Here is a 17,699-nt window from a genome sequence, read left to right on the forward strand (position 1 = left end):
CCCGCCTCCCCCTGTCACTCATCCGAACCAGCCAATGGGAGTGAGGTGTTTCAGTGGCGTCATTATTCTGTTCCAACTTGGGAAGACGGGGACATCTCTGGATGGTACGGAGTAGGAGTGGATCTGGAGAAGCCAGTGACTGGAGTTTGACTACAAGGGTGTGTATTCAGTTTTACAAACACTGCTGTCAGCTTGACAGATTACACCTATTCCAGAGCGGAGGAGTGTAGTGTGACGCAGCAAAACTGGCTTTTACTTCACCCTACAAACACCACAAAAATTATAAAAATGAATGCAAAAACATTTGCTGCCGATCACATTTGACATATTACGCACTGGAAAGTTACTTGATTACTTTACAGTTTTAGGATTACAAAATAAAATTTACATTAAAAACTAACAAAATAATACAATCAGCTGACTATATCATACATTGTGTTAGGGATGTTTAATACTTTGCTAATATAAAAATATCAAAAGGACTTCTTTGAAAAACATCTCATGTTTGCTGAGTTGAGTTTTGGGAAACATTACTTTTATCAAACAGATTTAGGATTAACTGATTCAATAAGGACATTCGTCAGTAGTGTTCTTATTTCTTTTAGTTAACTCATAATTAGTTGTATAAACATTCCAGGTAATACTAAATTACATTTATTTTTGAAATTATATTATGTGAAATCAGAAAGATGATGCATTTTTTGTATTTTATTGATCAAGTTTTTGGTAACACTTAGACATTATAGACATTCTACTAACTATAAAGGCCTGATAATGATAATTCATTCACCCCGACGTCAGCCAAGATGTTCATGTCTTTCTTTCTTCAGTCGAAAAGAAATGAAGGTTTTTTGAGGCCCAAATTGCAGTTTCATTGCAGCTTGAAACGGCTCACGATCCCAGCCGAGGAATAAGGGTCTTCTCTAGTGAAACGATCAAACATTTAAAAACAATAATACATATACTTTTTAGCTACAAATGCTGGTTTTGCACTATCTCTGTGATGCGCCACGCATTATGTAATCACGTTGAAAGGTCACGCGTGTTCCAGTTCAGAAATGTAGGGTAAGGCGAAAAACTCCATCTCATTTTGTCCTCCAACATCAAAATCGTCCAACATCATTGTTTTACCTTTTTTTTTTCTTCTTTTTTTTGTGTGTAAATGGCAGTCTTTGACAGTCTTTGGACGTTCGCTTTGTAAACACTAGGTCGGTTCTTCCGCCTACGTCACTCGTGATCTTTCAACGTGATTACGTAATGTGTGGCGCATCGCAGAGCTAGTGCAAGACGAGCATTTGTGGTTAAAAAGTATATAAATGTTTATTATTTTTATAAAATTACCGATTGTTTGGCTAGATAAAACTCTTATTCCTCGGCTGGGATCGTGTCGAGACTTTGAAGCTGCACTGAAACTCACATTTGGATCTTCAAAGTCCACTATATGGAGAAAAATCCTGGAAATTTATTTTCGACTAAAGAATGAAAGACATGAACGTCTTGGATGAAGTGGTGGTGAGTAAATTATAAGGAAATTTTAATTAATATCAGCTGACAATTTATTTTGATACTCCTCAACACACATTCTACAAACCCGAACCCAAACCTAACAGTCTACTAATACTCTAATGACAGTTAGTTGACGTGCAGTTGCAAAGTTACTTATAATTAGCAGAATGTCTAGTCTGGCTATCACCAGACCAAGCTCAGTCTTTTAAGATTGAACATTAGTCTGGAGAGTCTGCTCTGTAGTTTCTTCTGATCAACGGGCAGAGCTCAAATGACTCTGTACACAACTGGATAGTCCTTCAACCAATCAGACCAACGATCCAGGTGACGTACTTTGCAGCGAAAACTCAGGAAACGTGTCAACAAACGTGTCGGTTTGGAGCATTGATCAGTGGTTTGCAGAAGAGCAATGCCATCCAGCGAGTTTTGCAGGTTGTGTAAAAAAACACATGAAAGTGAGTGGTATTTACACACACTCGAGCGATTTGTTTGCTAAACTAAAGAAGCCATTGAGCATCGTCGAGAGGTTAATAGGAATTGGATTGGATTAAACCCGCCAATAGCGCGTCAGGTGGATAAGCCGGTTTGTGATTGGTCCCCGCAGGTTTGTAACGGAAGCAGGATAGAAGAATGTACAGGTGTCCAGCCTGAGCTCCAGGGCGAAATCACATCGCCGACAGATCGGCTGGGTTTACCCAGTCTAACAGATACCGCTTTCTTTCAGTCTCACCTTGACACTAAAGTACAATCTAGCAAGATTGATGAATAAATTGGAGGGAGTTTGTCAAATGACCAATCTGAAGGATCTGTAAGATATTGTATAACTTCTTACTGTGTTATCAACACAAGGAAGACACAAGTGTGATAAAATGGATTTTATTAACAAAAAGATAAACAAGAGTAACTAACAACTACTAAATGAATACAAGGAATTGATGAGGAAGTGAATAAGACTGATAAATGCAAGTGATTGGGTTGTGACTATGGCAGTTACACATTATCTTGTGGAAAAAATAAACTGTTGTTTCACTGGACTGATAATGTGAAGAAACTTATTCTTAATTCAACAAATAAACTGACTGATTACGTACATTAGCTTTATAACATCTAATGCAAATTAGAAAATCATATTCTGACAATACACTCTAATGCCGAGGTCTGAAACTCTAATGACAGAATGTCTATAGTGGACCATAAAAATAATGCCTAATCAAGTGTAATGCACCATTACAGCATTGCTACTGCATGTGTCTGTCCCTCAGAGCTCTGCACGTTCATACAGTGAAACCGAATGTCACATGAGACTAATGCGTCATCAGTGACCTTGGACAGGACTTGCCCAAAGCGCAGCACAGCGTAACCCCTGCTGTCGGACAGGTGGCCACGTAACACTGGCCTCCACATCCTAAACTACTCACAGCCCCACCAGAGAGAACCAGAACCAAACGCACTTGCAATCCCCTCACAAGTCACCAGATGTGATTAATTCCTCAGAAGTCGAAGCATCGTTTTGGGATGTGCTAAGGGTTTCCACAGCGCAGACAAACTTTATAAATTGCTGTCTCAGCAGTAGCGAGACTTTCACAGAAATGTTCAACCCCTGCAGATCCTTTTGGCAGGGCCGCTTGTCTCTTAACCTCCCTCTTTAGCACCATTTTCCCAGTCCTCAGGGGAACAGGCCTTTTTTTAGAGCGCCTGCTTTTTCCGACACTTCCCAGCGTGCCTCAAATAATGTCACAGGACTCTCATTTATTAATGTCCCGCCTCTTACACACAGCTTTACGAACAGAGGTCAGTGCATTTTATAATACATGCGAGGAGCAATAGATGCAGAGTCCTTCATTAATGCAGTAAAGTTGTTATCGCAAATTATTCCTAGACAGGGTGATCTGGAACCCGATGCAAAGTGGGGAAGACTTGTGTCTTCCTAAAGGGGTTTATTTTGTGATAATTACCAGCGGACTATCCCACTTATTACTTACCAAAAAATGTATACATAGACATGAAATGTTGATTTGTGTCTAATGTCGGTTGATAGAAATGTTTATCTGAGCTGCAAGTTAAAATGTGAGATAAAAACTAGGATCTGGTGAATATCATACAAGGAGCATAATAAGGAGAAAACGCATCTTTCTATTGCGTTATTCTCTCTGGTTGCCTGTAACCACAACAAACTTACAGAGAACCGCATGGACCAATTTGCAGGTGTCCTCCTAATGATCTTAATGAGAGGGTTCTTTGTAATGGATCAGTCAAAAAGACTCAAGAATCATTAAAGAGGTGGTATAATGCCCTTTTCACAAGATGTAAAATAAGTCTCTGATGTCCCCAGAGTGTGTGTGTGAAGTTTAAGCTCAGAATACTCTACTGATATTTTTCAGGGTGAGCAAAAACGCACCGTTTTTGTGTGTGTCCCTTTAAATGCAAATGAGCTGCTGGTCCCGGCACAGAGGGCGGAGCTTCAAGAGCTTGTGTGTGTGTGTGTGTGTGTGTGTGTGTGTGTGTGTGTGTGTGTGTGTGTGTGTGTGTGTGTGTGTGTGTGTGTGTGTGTGTGTCAAAATGTTTAGCCTTTTATGTTCAAACCGGAGTCGGAGTATAATGGAGAGACTCAAGAGGAAGTGACAACATGTAGAAGCAACAGGACATTTCTGAATGGTTAGTTGATGAATTTATGAAGCTGATGTTGAGTTAACTATCTTCTAGTCATTGATTAGCATATTCTGTCATGATAATCTATAAATCGCGTTCCCGGGGGCGGGGTTTATGTAAATTTTAGGATTAGTGATGTCACTAACCCTGAATAAGCTCATTGTAGTCCTTACCAGCCATTTGTTGTAGTCCTTAAAAAGCGATTTCTGTAAAAGCAAATATCTCCCTTTGCTTTGAACTTTGAGTGTTGTAACTTTGCAGATGTTGTTTATGCTCAAACAGCAACATCACACACTAACTAAAGTTAGAAAAGTGAAATCATAGTCAAACACCCATCAATTTGAATCATTCAAATTTACATTCATTTAGCAGGCGCTTTTATACAAGCTGCACTATGGCCTGAATAGCCTCTCTGTCGCCATCTGTGGTTGAAGCATTAAATTACATGTCACTAATGGAGCAATTTGCGATCTTGTGGACTTACAATGGCAAGACTGTAGTGTGCCGATATGCTCCCTTGATACATATTCTCTATATCAGTGTCACTGTTTCTGAACTCCTGAAACGCCTCCATTGTAGTCTTGAGTTTCTCCCGGGAACGAACACGTCACAATATTCCTCATTATAATAATTCATACGCAGAATAAAGGGGCGGGGCCTGGTTGAGTTAGTTAGTAGTGTGTTAAACTGGTGGTTATGGTAAGAGATGGGACATTTCCCAAACACACTCGAAGCGCTCGACCAATCACAACACACTGCTCCAGTCGACCAATCAGAGCACAGTGTGCTTTTCAGAAGGAGGGGCTTCATAGAGACAGGAACTAAACAGAGCGTTACTGACAGACTGGGAAGAGAGGAGCCGCAACAATGGAGAATATGAGGAAAATAATCAACATTCAAGCAGGAAAAACTGTTCTAGTAGAGCACAAACACACAATCAAGACCTTGCATAATAGGTCTCCTTAAATTAAATGTGTTACTTGCCCCTTCTTTAAAATTACTTTTGAAATTTACAAGCAATATCTGAGTGAAAATGGTTTCAAATTAAATCCTACACCATTTTTTTTTCATCAGTGCACTCTTGTAAGCTACTATTATCATTGCTTTTGATTCCTAAGCTGCTGAATCATCTTTATCTATAACAGATCCAGTGATTCCAGTCATCCATAATTCACACTAAAAGCTAGGAAATCTAGAGCCAGTTGATATACAAAGTTCAGATTTATGATAGAAAAAGCTACAGAAAGAAACAACAGATGATAAGGCCCATTCAACCACATTTCCAGGAAAGTTGGGACAGATTGTAAAATGCAATACAATTCACAATCTGTGATTTGTTAATTCTCTTGAACCTTTTTTTTAACTGACAAAAGTAAAGAAAAGTTTTCCAATGTTTTCACTGACCAACATAATTGTATTTTGTAAATATATACAACTTTTGATACTGATGGCTGCAACACACTACAAAAAAATTGGGACAGAGGCAAAATAAAAGTGAAAAGGTTATAAAAGTTAGATTGTCCAACTCTTTTGAAACAGTCCACAGTGAGAAGGTGAATTGGTAATAGGTGAGGGTCTCATGTTTGGGTGATAAAGGAGCTTCTCAGTCTTTGCTAGCAAAGATGGGTCATGGCTTTCCACTTTGTGCCATATATGAGTGATATAAAAATCACATTTCTCAATGCAATTTATGTCCTTCACCATCTACCACACATAACATTGTGAAAAGATTCAGGGAATCCAGAGAAAGCTCAGTCTGTGCAGGGCAAACCAGGAGACCTCCGTTGAATGTGTGTGACCTTAGAGCCATCAGACGCCATTGCATGAGAAACCATCATGCTGCTCTGTTGAATACAGCCACATGTGCTCAGGAGTACTTTAGAAAACCATTTTCACTGAACACAGTCTGATGCCGCATCAAGAAATGCAACTGAATCTCTGTTACACAAGGAGAAAGCTATACATCAGTTCTTTGTGGAGATGCCGCCGAGTTCGAAATGTGTGCTGTGGTCAGATGAGTCCATGTTTCAGCTTGTTTATGGGAAAAACAGACATCAAGTTCTCAGTCTCAAAGATGAAATGGATCATCCAGATTTTCATCAGTGACGGGTGCAAAAGCAAACACATGTCCTGGTACTGGGGTGCATCAGTGCAAACGGCATGGGTGAATTGCATATGTATGAAGGTATCACTGACATGGAGGCATATATTTGGATTGTACAGAGACATAAACTGCCATCAAGATGACATCTTTCCTGGGAAGCAAGACAATGCTGGGCCTCATTCTGCACATGCTAAAAATGAGTGGTTTCTAGACACTCTTCACCACAGAAGAGATGTGCCTGATGCCTGCAGTCCAGATCTGCCTCTATTGAACATGTATGACCCATCATGAAACGGAGGATCGGACAGTGATGAACGCAGACTGTTGAGTGGATGTCTTATATCAGACGAAATTGGGCAAATATTCCACTTGCAAAACTGCAACTATTAGTATCCTCAATTCCCAAATGATTAAAAAGTGCAATTAAAAGGAAAGATGATGGGACACAGTGGTAAACGTGTGTGTGGAAGCCATCAAAATCAACACTGGTTTATATTTACAAAATAAAATTAAGTTGGTCAGTGAAATCATTGGAAATATTTTCTTTGTGCATTTGTCAGCTAAATAAAGATTCAAGAGAATTAACAAATCACAGATTCTTGATTTTATTGCATTTTACAAAATGTCTGGCATTTACAACTATTCTGGAAATGGGGTTGTAAAATCGGCGTCTAAAACTCTACAGACCTCTACAGTCATTCACGAAGTTTCCCTAGTCCTTTATATGCTCAATAATCAATAATTAATTATGGAATGTGATCATACGTTCAGAAGGAAATCGAGCTGGCATGTTTCTGTGAGGTCTGTAACAGAAGTCATGTTGCGGTGGGTTTCGTTCCCAACCACAAAACAGTTGAAGACCTCTGGATTAATCACCGCTCTGAATATTCACTGCAAAAATCCTACAACGGCTAAATATAGATGGCTGATTAATAAAACATGAACACAAATGGGGGGTGGGGGGGGGGGGGGGTCTTAATCTAATAGTCCTAAAATTGGTGGAACATTTAAGAGTCTTATCCAATGAAAGTCAGGGAGAATCATGGGTAAAGAGTGGGGTGGTGTTTGATGTTTGATGTGGGGTGGTCTTTGATGTAAGAGCAAAGCTGATCCTATAGGTTGCTGTCGAAGCGGCTAATCCAGATCAAGACACCCTGGAGCGACTTTGGGGACTGAGAGACTGATCTGCAAAGCTTCATACTGATCTGAGACCAGCCAAACACTATACCATTTACAGCTTAGATACTGGTCTAAGATCAGTGTGGAAGGAAATATCTCAACCAGATTTTACTGGTGCAAAGATTGCGCTACGATGCTAAAATGTTTGCCAGGGCTTTCCAAGGTGTTTTGTATGGAAGCTTGTCTCCACCACAGAATAAAACATTTTAAAAGATAATTGCGACTTTTTCCTCAGAATTGCGAGACATAAAGTCAGAATTGTGTGTTATGAAGTCAGAATTGTGTTATAAAGTCAGATTTGCGAGATATAAACTCACAATTGTGTGTTATAAAGTCAGAATTGCTTGTTCTAAAGTCAGAATTGTGTTATATAGTCAGAATTGCAAGACATAAAGGTGTGTTATAAAGTCAGAATTGCATGTTATAAAGTCAGAATTGCATGTTATAAAGTCAGAATTGTGTGTTATAAAGTCAGAATTGCATGTTATAAAGTCAGAATTGTGTGTTATAAAGTCAGAATTGCATGTTATAAAGTAAGATTTGCGTGTTATAAAGTCAGAATTGCTGGATATAAACCCACAATTGCGTGTTATAAAGTAGAATTGCGTGATATAAAGTCACAATTGTGTGTTATAAAGTCAGAATTGCTTGTTCTAAAGTCAGAATTGTGTTATATAGTCAGAATTGCATGATACAAAGTCAGATTTGCATGTTATATAGTCAGAATTGCAAGAGATAAAGTCAGAATTGCGTGTTATAAAGTCAGAATTGTGTGTTATAAAGTCAGAATTGCATGTTATAAAGTAAGATTTGCGTGTTATAAAGTCAGAATTGCGAGACAAAGTCAGAATTGCTGGATATAAACTCACAATTGCGTGTTATAAAGTAGAATTGCGTGATATAAAGTCACAATTGCGTGATATAAAGTAGAATTGCGTGATATAAAGTCACAATTGCGTGTTATAAAGTAGAATTGCGTGATATAAAGTCACAATTGCGTGTTATAAAGTCACAATTGCGTGTTATAAAGTAGAATTGTGTGATATAAATTCACAATTGTGTGTTATAAAGTAGAATTGCGTGATATAAAGTCACAATTGCGTGATATAAAGTCACAATTGCGTGTTATAAAGTAGAATTGTGTGATATAAATTCACAATTGTGTGTTATAAAGTAGAATTGCGTGATATAAACTCACAATTGTGTGTTATAAAGTCAGAATTGCATGTTATATAGTCAGAATTGCGTGTTATATAGTCAGAATTGCGTGTTATATAGTCAGAATTGCGTTTAATATAGTCAGAATTGCGTGTTATATAGTCAGAATTGCGTATTATATAGTCAGAATTGCATGTTATATAGTCAGAATTGCGTGTTATATAGTCAGAATTGCGTTTAATATAGTCAGAATTGCGTGTTATATAGTCAGAATTGCGTGTTATATAGTCAGAATTGCATGTTATATAGTCAGAATTGCGTGTTATATAGTCAGAATTGCGTGTTATATAGTCAGAATTGCGTGTTATATAGTCAGAATTGCATGTTATATAGTCAGAATTGCATGTTATATAGTCAGAATTGCGTTTAATATAGTCAGAATTGCGTGTTATATAGTCAGAATTGCGTGTTATATAGTCAGAATTGCATGTTATATAGTCAGAATTGCATGTTATATAGTCAGAATTGCGTGTTATATAGTCAGAATTGCATGTTATATAGTCAGAATTGCGTGTTATATAGTCAGAATTGCGTTTAATATAGTCAGAATTGCGTGTTATATAGTCAGAATTGCGTGTTATATAGTCAGAATTGCGTGTTATATAGTCAGAATTGCGTTTAATATAGTCAGAATTGCGTGTTATATAGTCAGAATTGCGTGTTATATAGTCAGAATTGCATGTTATATAGTCAGAATTGCATGTTATATAGTCAGAATTGCGTGTTATATAGTCAGAATTGCATGTTATATAGTCAGAATTGCGTGTTATATAGTCAGAATTGCGTTTAATATAGTCAGAATTGCGTGTTATATAGTCAGAATTGCATGTTATATAGTCAGAATTGCGTGTTATATAGTCAGAATTGCGTTTAATATAGTCAGAATTGCGTGTTATATAGTCAGAATTGCGTGTTATATAGTCAGAATTGCATGTTATATAGTCAGAATTGCATGTTATATAGTCAGAATTGCGTGTTATATAGTCAGAATTGCATGTTATATAGTCAGAATTGCGTGTTATATAGTCAGAATTGCGTTTAATATAGTCAGAATTGCGTGTTATATAGTCAGAATTGCGTATTATATAGTCAGAATTGCAAGACGTAAAGTCAGAATTGTGTTATAAAGTCAGATTTGCGTGATATAAACTCACAATTGCGTGTTATAAAGTCAGAATTGTGAGATATAAAGTCGCAATTACCTTTTGAAATGTTTTATTCTGTGGCAGAAACAAGCTTTCAATAGTTTTGAGTGTTTTAGTGTGTTGGTACTTTTGATATGAAAAGTCTCAGCTTTCAAATTGAGTCTATTTATGCTGAAATTCAGTCAATAAATGTGGTTTTAGCGTGTGGTGTCTTTAATGTGTGCAGATCGCTGAGGCACCAGTTCAAGCGGCTCGTGAACCGGTCATCTCTTCCTCCTTACTAGTTACAGCACCAAATAAACATCAATGAACATCAGGAGGAATGTTGAAAGATACCGTACACCTTGTCTCATGTCTCATGTAATTGCTCAATCATCCACAGAAAGATATCAATAAAACAGCTTGTAAACATTGTCATATTACATAACTTTTACAGACAGATAGAAGAGTTGAACTATCGATTTAAAGAGGATACCTAATCATGCGAGCGCCGGCATCCCTCTTATTATCAACATCTTCAATTCTAAACCCAGACGACTCAGGCTTGTTGAGAACAGACATCAGCCATGCAAGGTAAGATATGGGAATATTTGTGATCGAGGGACTCTATAGGCCACATATATGTACGGTATTAGCAATGGTAGGTTGTCAATGCAGGACTCGCTTTGTGATATATTGGTTGTCAGGACTCGGGTTGATCTCTCTCCTCTCCTGCTTTGTTTTCATTTTTCCGTGTGACAGCCGCTCACAGCTGATCGTCCTCTGCAATCACAGCGAGTGCTGGTCATCTGTCACCAGATTGACCTCTTTGACAGCCGGACACCGCTTTAGCCTCATGTCAGCCCTGATGGTGGATCTGGCTCGGGTCTCGGCAGACCGACTGTTTGAGCTGGTGTTCAGTAAAGCATTGTTGATTAAAATTCTTCATCTCTCTGTTGCAGAACCTGTCAGTGCTAGAAGTCATCGGTGTTTATAGCGGCGTGCAGGGATCAATCTGTTCCTGCACACACACACTTTCAGAGGCAGCCATCGTCCACGACCGATTCTTGCATGTTTTGTTTTCACAATCATATTCACAAATGAACATAACTTTTATTAATTTTGAAGCCTCAATACAATCGGCAGACGTAATAATCTAAACGTAGGCTAAACGAACTGCCCAACTTCAACGTCGCCATCATTAAGCTTCTGACGACTTGTATTTTCTCTGGAAGTTTGAGTTAGAATAGTTTGCAGGAGTGATTATAAACACAACGAGGGTGTGAGTCGATGAGTTTCCCTGTTCAGCTGATGATGTTTAATGTCCAAGACAACCTCTGGAGTCCCATTTAAACACTCGTTAGCAACCGCCCTTCTCACAACAAGTACCCAGCTCACAAGGCCGGGACACACCAAGCCGACGTCAAAGAACTGGCGGTGATGAAAGCTGAATGTGTCATCGCCTCTCGATGGCCAAAAAGCTGTGCTTGAACACACCAAATGGACTAAAGGAGACTGTCAACTCGCATGTGCGTTCTCATGCACTGACTCCTTCTCTAAGCTGGACAGCCAATCAGAGTTCTCTCTCTTACCGACGGTGATTCAACATGCTGAATTGGTCCAAAAAACCCTGACGGCGTCCGATAAGAGCCAAAGGTGCGGACCAGACAAAAATAAGTCGACCGATGCTCAAAAACGACTCTCGCTCCGAACAACAACACATGAAGAGCCTCTATGGAAGACACTAGCACGCATTTCAGACGTGAATCATGGCAGAGTCGATGAAGAAAATGAAGAAAGCGTGGTCGGAAGAGTGCAGAGACGGCTCTGCGTGAGTGCTATTTACGACAGTAACGTTAAATACAAGTACTCCACAGCGACTCTAGGGGGCGCTGTTTCAGAAAAACAGAAACTGTGTGCCTTTAAAGATGTCCGTCTAGCACGTTTACGTATAGAAAAACAATGGAAAAGTAGCAGCGGAATGGAAAAACACATTCTGTGTGAACGGCCCAAGAACGTTTTGCAAATGTTCACATTAAGTTATGAAAATGTTATTTCTGAATGTTCTCTGAATGTTCTAAATGTCTATTTTATTAAAGTCCCCCTGTGGTGAAAATCAAGCTTTTAATGTTGTTTATATGTCTATGTGGTGTTTTTAATCTGCTTTAAGACAAACCATGTGTAAATTCATAAGTCGACACCATTGCTGAGTATTTCCTCCTTAAAACTGCGGTGAACCAAAGACAGTCTCAAAAACACGCTTTGAAATCGCTGGTGTTTCTGACGTCACAAACTACCTTGTAACCAATCAGATCAACATGTGATCGTCAACCAGTGGATCTCTGAGCTGAGTGAGTGAGTGGAGGCGGGGCTCATTTGCATATTCATAGAACCGCGCATACTAAATGAGGCAAGGGTGTCGAGTTACATTCAAGATATTTTAAGGCATTTTTTCCAGGATAAAATGTTTAAATATATCTTTGGTGATCAAAGATGAGTTTAAAGGGATACAATTATTGACTACAGGGGGACTTATATTTTTTCAATACGTTTCAGTTATGCGAACGTGGAACATCCCATTTTATAATTTTGGAAACATTATGTAAATGTTACTTTTGAATCTTCTGAAACAAGTACACTGTAAAATCCAACAGTTGTTCAATCTAACACTCTTTAGTTAACTTTACTTACTGTCTTAACTTAATTGTAAAAATCCAGCAATCTGCACTATTCACATACAATGCCTTGTTTACTCAGAAAACCCAAGTTAAGATTAATTGATTGGTTTGAGTGCCATTTTGCCAGGCAAAAAAAGCAAGAGTATTTTGAGGCAGGGCAATTCTTAATAGCCTTTTACTCATTTCCTCCTCTTCAGCAGTTATGTTTCTCTAGTTGCATTCACTCATTTCCCTAAGTCACAATTTTACAATTTTATTGCTAACACTTATATCATAAACACCTTGTGAAACTTTTAATTGGGCTGAAATATTCCCTCTGACAATATCTTTCAATAGACCATGCTTGAGTCACGACTTTCAGAACATTCAGCATGCAAAACTATGGTAACAATTACATTTTATTTGAAGTAAATGATCAAGTACTCTCTAGTTTTAGTTAGTTTAGTTTAGTTTCTATTCTCAGTTCTTTTTTAGTTACTAGAACTCTTGTGTAAGTGAACTATAACTTAGCATTTGTCAGTCCCACATACTATTTCTATTTCACTTTAATTCGTTTTTTCACAGTCCCCCTTTAGTGAAAATCCAGCTTTTAATGTAGTTTATGTGTCTATGTGATGTTTTTAATCTGCTTTAAGACAAAGCATGTGTAAATTCATAAGTGGACAGCATTGCTGAGTATTTCCTCCTTAAAACTGCAGTGAACCAAAGACAGTCTCAAAAACACGCTTTGAAATCGCTGGTGTTTCTGACGTCACAAACTACCTTGTAACCAATCAGATCAACGTGTGATCATCAACCAGTGGATCTCTGAGCTGAGTGAGTGAGTGGAGGCGGGGCTCATTTGCATATTCATAGAACTGCGCATACTAAATGAGGCAAGGGTGTCGAGTTACATTTAAGATATTTTAAGGCATGAAGAATTTTTAATTTAATTTTAGTGATCAAAGATGAGTTTTAAGGTATAAAATAATTGACCACAGGAGGACTTTAAGGCAATCAGTTGCTTTATCACAAGCTTTTTCTAACTATTAGATTTTACAGTGTCGTAAAAACATTAGACAAATGTCCAATTAAAATGTTTCAGAGGAAAAAAACATTCCACGAACAATGTAGAAATAAAGTTTTTGAGCTAATGCTTTGAAAATGCTTATTAAAGACCAGATAACTCTGAACAGACGTTCTATTAACTTTACTATATATAGTAAACTATATATATATATAAATAAAAAAATGTTTGTTCATAACTTTGAGAGAAGCCAGAAAGTTCTGAGAATGATTCCTGTGAGCTATAAAAAAAAAATCACAAGTGTGCATTACTGATGTATTTTCCATATGTTGTAGAAAAAAATCTGAAAATATCTTGAGCTTGTGTTCACCACAATAACTCATGATGGAACAGGAATTGCTAAAATACAACAAGTTTCCGGATTTTGGCCTACACAAATACGTCATCCCTATATCAGACACAGAATACAATAAGACATTGCCCAGATAATCCATCTGAGACGCATGAATGTCAGTGTAAATTACAGTATGAAGTGTTTCTTGAGCAGCAGATGAGTCAGTGTGTCCAGTCATCGGCTCAGAGCTGCAGTTTTAACAGAGCCTTCGCCGGCCCACAGTGTGGAGGAACGGCCCTTACATCCGCTGACGGGTTGGAGAACGTGTGACTAACAGGTCAGCGGTTAGTTAGTGTGGGCTACATCTGCAGATATATTCCCTCTTCAGCCCTAAACCCTCCGTTCCTGCATGGCAAAGCACGTCATGAGTGCGTGTGCAGTGCAGCTGAGGCTCAGTCTATAGTTAGGAGACTCCATGTGTGTCATGTCCTCTTTCTCCTACTGTATCTGTCTTTGGCTCTGTTTCTGAAGAGCAGCTCGAGAGGCGAGATGAAAGCCGCAGTGTGTGTGTGTGTGTGTGTGTGACGGATGAAAGGCTTCGTCGAGGAGAAAGCTTGGCCAGTGGCGTCTCTGCCATGTCGCAATTTGTTATGCAGCTCGTGCCAATATTCTGATGTGCAGTGACATGATTATATGGACTGATGCGTCAGGAGAAAAAACTGATCACAAAACTGATCACAATCTAAAAACCACATATTGTGCAGTATTTTTTATTTCCCTGGATGCTGAATCTCTTCTCTGATGATGAGGGTGGGGCGACCTGTCACTCACATGAGATCCACCAATAGCAAACCACAACCACACTGTAAAAAGTGAACAGTTGGATCAACTTAAAAAAATTACTTCAATTGGTAACACCTAAAGAAGTTAAGTTTTCTCAACTTAAATTATCAAGTTTTTCACGATAAAATGTGATAATTTAAGTTGAGAAAACTTAATTTCTTTAGGTGTTACCAATTGAAGTTATTTTTTTAAGTTAATCCAACTGTTCACTTTTTACAGTGCATCCAATCAGTTCCTCAGAGACTAAATCAAGCCCCGCCCACATTAGTTCTTGTTTGAGAAGCACAATTCAATTTCTTGACGACCTTAGTTCTTGAGTCAAGCTCTTGAGTATCTTCCAAAGATTTACGGTACATTGTATCAAAGCAGCTCACATGTGTTCAGTGTGTGTTCCCTATCAGATCCATGCAGAAACACCGTAAAAGTAAAAATGTGCAGTTTGATTTTTAAAAAATGACTTTTGTTGGTGTACCAATCAGTCCCTTCTAATAATACTTTTGACTTCATGTACATGTTTCTGTGATTAAACACTTTTAACACCAGCTGAGCTCAGAAGTTCATCATGACAGGAGTTTTGAAGCCACTAACAGTGAAATCTGGCAAATCAGTGATCAGTTCTTTCAGAAGTGCTGGTTGTTGTTAACTTGTAAACACCAACTTATTGCATAAAGTAAAAGTAAAACAACAACACACTTTAGCATACTTTTACTTATTATGAAAAATAATATACTTTAAATACTTAAGTGCCAAGTGAATGTATTTTTTCCGGACACTTAAATGGATGTTAATTGCAATTAAATGAAAATGTATAATAGTTTGAATTTATATGAAATGCTTTTAGACTGCTTTAGAGATCTTTTTTAACCCACTTAACAAATAAAGATATAAATTAGATCTGTTATTTAATTTGCATAAACATACAGTAATGTTATAATTACTTCTCTTGTTATTGAAATATGGCGGTGTGCTGCTGAATGCACTGAGAAGCATTCATGATAAATTACAATATACTGTCATTTCACCTGAAACTTGTATGTCTTGCATTTGAACATATTTGTAATTATACATTTGTAATGATAAAGTTGCAACTTAGTGCATTTAAAATATGTGAACTTTAAATGTTAAAAAACACTACCTTCATTTTCATAATCAAGCACTTTCCATGTGCTTTACTATAGTCAACACATCAAAATAAGTGTGCTATTATTAAAAAAAAAAAAAAAAGAAAGTACTTTAAATTATTATAAAAAGTACACTTTTGAAAGTGTCCTTATATTTCATCACCATTATCTTCACATGGATTTTGATGTACACTACAAATGCACATTCATTACATTTAAGCAGACTTCTTTTTGCCAGATTGAGAAAGTGCTTGCCAATTTTTTCTCTTATTTTCACTTTGAGGCGGTAATATTAAGTTACATCAGCATCACACAATGCAACACCACAAGCAACAAGCAAACAAGCAGTATAACAAACATATCCAGGAGGATATAAACAAGGTTTTGATCAGCAGAGATTATACCGCAGTCTAACTTCCCACATCATTGGGGAAAGTGTGCATCAGTTCAGCAATATGTCAACATGTATTACTGGCTCCAAATCCAAGGATAAATGTTCACCACCTGTCTGTGTCCAAACAAAGGGCTTTTAACACATTTCAATCACTAATCCCACTTTAGCCGTTCAGGGTGAAGAGTTTCCACGCTCGAATAGAAAGGGATGCACATAAGTTTGTAGAAATAATAAAACATTGCGTCAAATACTAAAGCCTTTTCACCACCACAGAACAAGACAGAAGCAAGAATGAAAAACTCCAATTTGCCACTTATTGGAAAGGATCTTTGTGATAGATGAGGCCTGTCTCGGCTAATTGCATTCATCCTCTTTAACGAAGCCGTTGCAAACACTTTGTTACAACTTGAAATAATGATTCATCCTTCGTTCATTCGTCCTTCAGCTGCAGCACGAATCTCAATCTACTGCATATTACTCACAGTGTAACTAAAGGTCAGTCAAAGACAGTGATTCACAGCTGTGACTGGGCAGACGCAGACACTGAAGCTCTTCAGGTTTATCCTGAAACCAGCTCATATCATGGATGTGCTGATCCATCAGTCACGGGGAAGCCCGGCGCGTCACCGCAGCATCAGCACCAGCACCTCCACACAGTTCGCAGTGCACGAGCACGAACATGTCAATGATGGATTTCATCATCAGCAATGCATGTGCAAAGACATCATGCCAGTCATGCCAGCGTTGTGGTTTCTCGAAAAACTGCTTCTCCGTGCGCAGTGGTACAGTCAGATATCTATGCAGTAAACACACACACACACACACACACATATATATATATCCTCACCTGTGCTGTTCGTGTAAACGACACGCGTGTCGGTAATGATGCTCGGGTCACTTCGAGATCTTCCTCTCTGCACAACGCGATCTTCTGATGCCTCTGATGTGGCCATGGAGATGAGAACACACCATAAAACACGGAGAAGCCAATCTGCGTGCGGGAATATGAGCAGCGAGCGATGGATGTGATTCAGTTTGACAGCAACAGCAGCGCTGGAGGAGGAGAGCGCGCGTGCGCGTGAACGTGCGCGCGCGTGCTGCTGCTGATGATGATGATGATGGGGAGCCAGACACATCTGGGGGGACCATCGGGTTATCATCATTATCATTAGGATTTATTAGGTTGTATTGTTTTATTCATTTATTGTTTTTAATAAAACATCTCATTGCTACAGAGCTGTATGGATGCATATCAAGTCATGTGTTTTAATGTGTTAATCAAGAATTCGTGTGTTTTGGCATCCATATTGGTTTTATATAAGGTGGACGTGTCGTTTAGCTCTATTAAAAACCGTGATATGTCATATAATCAGTGTTATTTGACATGCTCATTCAGGAGAACAGCGTTACAGTGATTTGTCAGAGGAACTCGTGAATGATTAACATGTGATGCCCTCTTGTGGACTCTTAATGATAGTGGAGCCACACACACATCTGAGGATCATGAGAGGCCACAGTTTTATCAAGCATTAAAGCAAGAACA

General features: G+C 38.3%; 1 protein-coding gene across 1 annotated transcript in view; it reads right to left on the bottom strand.

Annotated features, from left to right (window-relative positions):
• Nucleotides 1-17,229, bottom strand: part of phactr3b (phosphatase and actin regulator 3b) — a 79,186-nt gene extending 61,957 nt beyond the window's left edge. The window contains exon 1 of the mRNA XM_079857302.1: nucleotides 17,004-17,229. Within this exon, the coding sequence (XP_079713428.1) occupies nucleotides 17,004-17,109 (106 nt within the window). The 5' untranslated portion in view covers nucleotides 17,110-17,229. The remainder of the gene's footprint in view (nucleotides 1-17,003) is intronic.
• Nucleotides 17,230-17,699: the final 470 nt, after the last annotated feature.

Source organism: Squalius cephalus (assembly GCF_949319135.1).
Source record: "Squalius cephalus genome assembly, chromosome: 22".
NCBI lineage: Eukaryota > Metazoa > Chordata > Actinopteri > Cypriniformes > Leuciscidae > Squalius > Squalius cephalus.